Genomic DNA, 5,953 nt, shown 5'->3' on the forward strand with positions numbered 1-5,953 from the left:
AAAAAAATCCTTTCTAAAGGTGGCTATGACGTTTGATTCCCTCGCCGAAAATTTTCACGGTTATTTCTTTGAATTAATAAATTTCAAAAGACAAAATATAACGCAATCATTGCACTAGAAGTTTTCCATCCAAAATTTGGCAAAATTTGATAAAAAATATAATTGTATTCGAACACTTTTTCCAAGTTCTAATTTTGAGTTTTTGGTGGTGTATATGAACATGGAACCTAGAGAAAATATTTTTTCTCTTTTAGATTTTTTGCAAAATAACCCCAAACAAGAGTCCTTTAATTTCAAACGATTTCCGGCTTCAGTTATGTCTTATTCAGATCTAGAAACATAAAGATTCAGTATGACAAAAATTTGAATACCACAGTCATGATGGAATTTTCTATAGCTTTCGGCCCTTTTGGCATTTTCATTATCCCTTGACAAAATTATTACTCTTTTGACGGGGAGACAATCCCAGACTTCTGAAGCATATGGGGCTTTGCCTTTATCTTTGACCCAGAAATGTTCAGTTGCATTCTATGAAACCTACACTTTTTCTACTCCTCTACTCTACTTTTGCCCCATCTCATGGCTCCATCAAGTTGATAGCGCAAACATTTCACAGGCCGGCTATACCGACTAGACTCTCAAATTTTGCATTGAAAACTCATGGTGGTGATGATGACCAACTTAAGAGTAAAACGACAACACCTTAAATTAGGGAAACTTACAAAAACTCAGCTATTTCGTGAGACCACTGTTACCGGCTTGAGTATGGGACCGGTGGGAGGTGATGAGGCGGCTGCAGCACTGGGCGATATTGAATGGGACGGTGAGGCAGGTTGACCCAAATGGGTAAGGACTTGTAGAGGTTGATGCAAACCGGCCGCAGGATGACCAGGTGGACTAGCCAAATGATGTAATGAGGACAGTTGTTGTTGTTGCTGCTGCTGTTGATGTTGTTGTTGTTGCTGCTGATGCCTTTGTTGCGATAGCGTTTGATGGGCGGCTATAGCCGCCGCTGCGGCATGTTGTTGCAACAATTGCTGATACTGCAGGCGTTGATAGAGATCCGAGGTGGGTAAAGAGGCAGCAGGATGGGCTTGTGGTGGCATAGCCGCCGACAGTAGACGCTCCATATTACTATAATTCGCCGCTGCAGCCATGGCAGGACTTACCCGGGCGGCAAAGGGCGAAGGAGGTAAGGCAGGATTCTTTGGCACAAAAGGATTATATCTACCATACATGCTAGCCAAGAGGCTGGGATTTGCAGCAGCCGCCGCAGTAGCGGCCGCTTGAGGGGGATAAAGGAACTGATTGAATTGAGGCGGATACCCCAGACCCGTGAACATGGGCCCTATTAAGGAACGTTTAAAAGCGGCCAACCTAGAGCGTGAAGCGGCCGTAGTGCGTCTTCTCAATTTACCCGTAGAGCCACCAATGAAGACATCATCTGCCGACGGATCAAGCATCCAATAGTTGCCCTTCCCTGGATCATCATAGTGGCGAGGAACTTTAACAAAACACTTATTGAGACTTAGATTGTGGCGTATGGAATTCTGCCAGCCTTGTTTATTGTCGCGGTAATAGGGGAAATTGGTCATGATATATTCGTAAATGCCATTCAAGGTCAAACGTTTTTCGGGGCTCTGGCGTATGGCCATCATGATGAGGGCATTGTAGCTATAGGGAGGCTTCTCATTGCCTTTCTTATCGGTGACAGGTTTCTCACCATCACCACCCTCTTTACTTTCGTTATCGCCCTCACCCTCGGTGACTTCGGCATCAACTTCTTCGCCTTCTTCATCCTCAACATCTGGCTCAAGGCCTTCCTCAAGATCACTTTCCTCATCTTGGGGATGATCCCCATGATGGTGGTGGGAACCACTGGTATTAAGCCCATGAGGATGATGATGATGGTGATGATGAGCAAGACCATCATTACTGTGTATACTAAGCTCACTGCCGTCGGTGGGTGGTGGTGGAGACATACTGGTGACATCAAGATCTGAATCTCCATCGGGGACATCACCTTCATCACAGAGATTAGTAAAGGGAGGGCTCCTTAAATGATCCGCATTATTCGATTCTTTATTCGAATGATTGCTATCCTCCACCGTTTCGGGTAATATGGAATTTATACTAAAACTTGACTTCAAATGGGGTGTTCGGGCCATTTTATAGAATTGCTGCAGCTGATTGTGAGTATCAATCAGAGCTTGTTGATGCAACTGTTGTAGGTGATTATGGTGGGGCCCGGTAATGTGATTCGTTGTTGGTGATGGTGGTGGCGGGGAGGATGGATTAGGATGCTGCTGTATAGGCGGTGAGGCTATTGAAGGCTGCCCGGTATTCGTGAGATTTTGATGATGATTAGCTTGACCCGGCAACTGATGTTGTAGTTGTTGCTGTTGATGGTGAAGATGATCATTAAGATTGTGGTGCAGCAGATGATGATGATGATGTTCAGAAACTCTTTCAACAACACTACATGGATCATCGATTTTAACCATGGTTTCCTAGCCACACACGCACACACACACGCTTATAGAGACGAATTATAAACAGTGAGTGACACACGCGTCGGTCAATATTTTCAAAGCTTTTTTAAGCTTTGGTATTTTTTTTTGCTTTGCTTTTGGTAGGTTTTGTTTTTTTTTTTTGGGCAATAATTTTTTTTTCTTCTATATCATATTTCTTTCGCCAACAAAAATTCTAATCATTTTTTTTCTAAATCACTTTAATATTAAAATTAACAAAAAATATTTTCCTTATTTAGTTATTTATAATTTTTATTATTATCAATCAATTAAATCGTTTTACGCAATCTCCTTTGGTTTTTTTGTGTTGTGTGTATTGCGCGCGTGTTGCCTTATTGACTGACGTGCTAACGACATCCGCTTACGTGCAATGATTTTTGTAGACTAACACACATCTGGTATTCCCATTGATTTCAGCAGTGGTGGTGGTGGCTGGCTCGGTCATACAAAAAAAACACACTCACACACTCACTCAGCCTGCAATGAGAATTTTAAGCTTGAAAACACCACCTTGTGTGGAGAGTTTCCACAAAACTATTAGGGTCTTTGTCATTCCCATGAAACAACATAGGCTTTCTCTTTTCCACCTTAGAGGTGTGTTACGGACCAATCATAGAAGTGGAACTTATCTTCTCTTTACTCTATTGTTGTTTGACTATGTGATTGCATACTCACAGAGTATTGAGTGGCCTTATGAATTCTTATTCGCTACCGTTAGAAATGTCCATAAACACACGCACACACACACACACATCCAGCAAGAAAAAAGTGGTAATTTTCCTTACTTACTCTCTCCCATTCAATGCTCTCCGGTTTTCTTAACCAGGCATCCATTTTCCCATTTTTGTTTTGAAGAGAGTGTGTGATTATTTTTGTGTTTTGTTGTTTTAAGTTTTTTGGTCTAGTAGCATTGTTTTTCCTGTTGGGTGTTGTTTTAATGAAAACAACTGGTATTTGGGCTTTAATGTGGTTATCGCTTGTGTATAGATAGACAAGCATATTATACAGTGGTTAGAATCCATGATTTTATTTTGGAAAAAACGACCAAGGTTATCAAACTTATCTGAACACTGCAAAAAAAATATTTTGGCATGAGGCCAAAGATTTCATGTCCTTAAAATTTCAGCAAAAAAACTTGGAAGTTGTTCTAAAGGCGCAACTTTAAAAACACTTCCAAAAATGTCCACCCAAAGATGTTTTTTTTATACCCTCCATCATAGGATGGGGGTATATTAACTTTGTCATTCCGTTTGTAACACATCGAAATATTGCTCTAAGACCCCATAAAGTATATATATTCTGGGTCGTGGTGAAATTCTGAGTCGATCTAAGCATGTCCGCATGTCCGTCAGATTTGGCTTGCGGAGCCTCAAACAGAAGAAAATTTCATCCGATCCGGCTGAAATTTGGTACATGATGTTGGTATATGGTCTCTAACAACCATGCAAAAATTGGTTCATATCGGTCCTTAATTATATATAGACCCCCTATATAAACCGATCCCCAGATTTGGCTTGTGGAGCCTATAAGAGAAGCATATTTCATCCGATCCGGCCGAAATTTGGTACATGGTGTTGGTATATGGTCTCTAACAATCATGCAAAAATTGGTCCACATCGGTCCATAATTATATATAGCCCCCATATAAACCGATCCCCAGATTTGGCTTGCGGAGCCTCAAAGAGAAGCAAATTTCATCCAATCCATCTGAAATTTGGTACATGATGTTGGTATATGGTCTCTAACAACTATGCAAAAATCGGTCCACATCGGTCCATAATTATATATAGACCCCACATAAACCGATCTCCAGATTCGGCTTGTGAAGCCTCAAATAGAAGCAAATTGCATCCGATCCGGCTGAAATTTGGTACATGGTATTGGTATATGGTCTCTAACAACCGTGCAAAAATTTGTCCACATCGGTCCATAATTATATATAGCGCCCATATAAACCGATCCCCAGATTTGGGTTGCGGAGCCTCACAGAGAAACAAATTTCATCCGATCCGCCTGAAATTTGGTACATGATGTTGGTATATGGTCTCTAACAACCATGCAAAAATTGGTCCACATCGGTTCATAATTATATATAGCCCCCATATAAACTGATCCCCAGATTTGACTTGCGGAGCCTCTAAGAGAAGAAAATTTCATCCGATCCGGTTGAAATTTTGTACATGATGTTAGTATATGGTCTCTAACAACTATGCAAAAATTGGTCTACATCGGTCAATAATTATATATAGCCCCCATATAAACCGATCGCCAGATTTGACCTCAGGAGCCTCTTGGAAGACCAAAATTCATCTGATTCAGTTGATATTTGGTACGTGGTGTTAATATATGGCCTCAAACTCCTATGCAAAAATTGGTCGAAATCGGTCCATAATTACATAAAGCCCCCATATAAACCGATCCCCATATTTGACCTCCTGAGCCCCTTGGAAGAGCAAAATTCATCCGATTCGGTTGAAATTTGGTACATGATGTTAGTATATACACCATGCAGGAATTGGTTCATACCAGTCCATAATTATATATAGCACCCATATAAACCGATCCCGAGATTTGGTTTTGGAGCCCCTTGAAGGAGTAAATTTCCTCCGAGTCAGTTGAAATTTGGTACATTGTGCTAGTATATGGCCGTTAACAACCAACCATGCCTAGCTAGGTCGATATCGGTCTATAGTTATATATAGCCCTCAGATAAATCGATCCCCAATCACACAAAAATTGGTCCATATCAAGTTCATAATTGTATATAGCCCCCATATAAGCGACCCCCATATTTCAATTCTGGCTCCCTACGTACCGTGCAAAAGTCCATATCGATTCGTTATTATTTGTAGACAGACTTACATACCTTTTTGCCTAATATATACCACGTGTGGATTAACTCAAAATTTAGAAAACGATTTAAGATACCACAACCCAAGTAATTCGATTGTATATAATTGCCTTTCGTAGAAGTTTCTACGCAATCCATGGTGGAGGGTACATAAGATTTTTTTTTTTGCTGGGATACGTACGCAAAGTTTTCTTAGAACAGAAGACGAATTTCTCTGGTATAAAGATTGTTATTCCTATCCAAAAGTTGATAAGCTTTTCGATGAAGTCGTTTTGTCCTTATATTTAAGTGATTTGATGTAAAAATGGGTATCTTTACATAAAAGAAAATTTTATTTGACTAAGGTCAACTTGACTTGAGTAATATGAAAAACTCTTCAGAATTATTGAAAGTATTTTGAAATTTGTTGTCTTTTTGCATCTTTCTAATGCGCCTTGCAGAGTGATATTACCCTCACGCGCCTATAAGTTTATCCGGACAACAGTGGTCGTGTCGAACATATCCCATACATTGGCCACATAATAAGTTAAGTCCGAAGGGATAATCGATACTGCTGCAAGTTTATGGGATC

The 5,953-nt window shown here is 40.3% G+C and overlaps 1 protein-coding gene across 1 annotated transcript; it reads right to left on the reverse strand.

Moving 5' to 3' along the window:
* Nucleotides 1-728: 728 nt before the first annotated feature.
* slp2 (sloppy paired 2) lies at nucleotides 729-2,504 on the reverse strand. Its single transcript, XM_075295055.1, has one exon. The coding sequence runs from the start codon at nucleotides 2,502-2,504 to the stop codon at nucleotides 729-731; it is 1,776 nt and encodes a 591-aa protein (XP_075151170.1).
* Between the last annotated feature and the right edge of the window lie 3,449 nt (nucleotides 2,505-5,953).

Source organism: Haematobia irritans, chromosome 2, assembly GCF_050003625.1.
Source record: "Haematobia irritans isolate KBUSLIRL chromosome 2, ASM5000362v1, whole genome shotgun sequence".
Lineage (NCBI taxonomy): Eukaryota > Metazoa > Arthropoda > Insecta > Diptera > Muscidae > Haematobia > Haematobia irritans.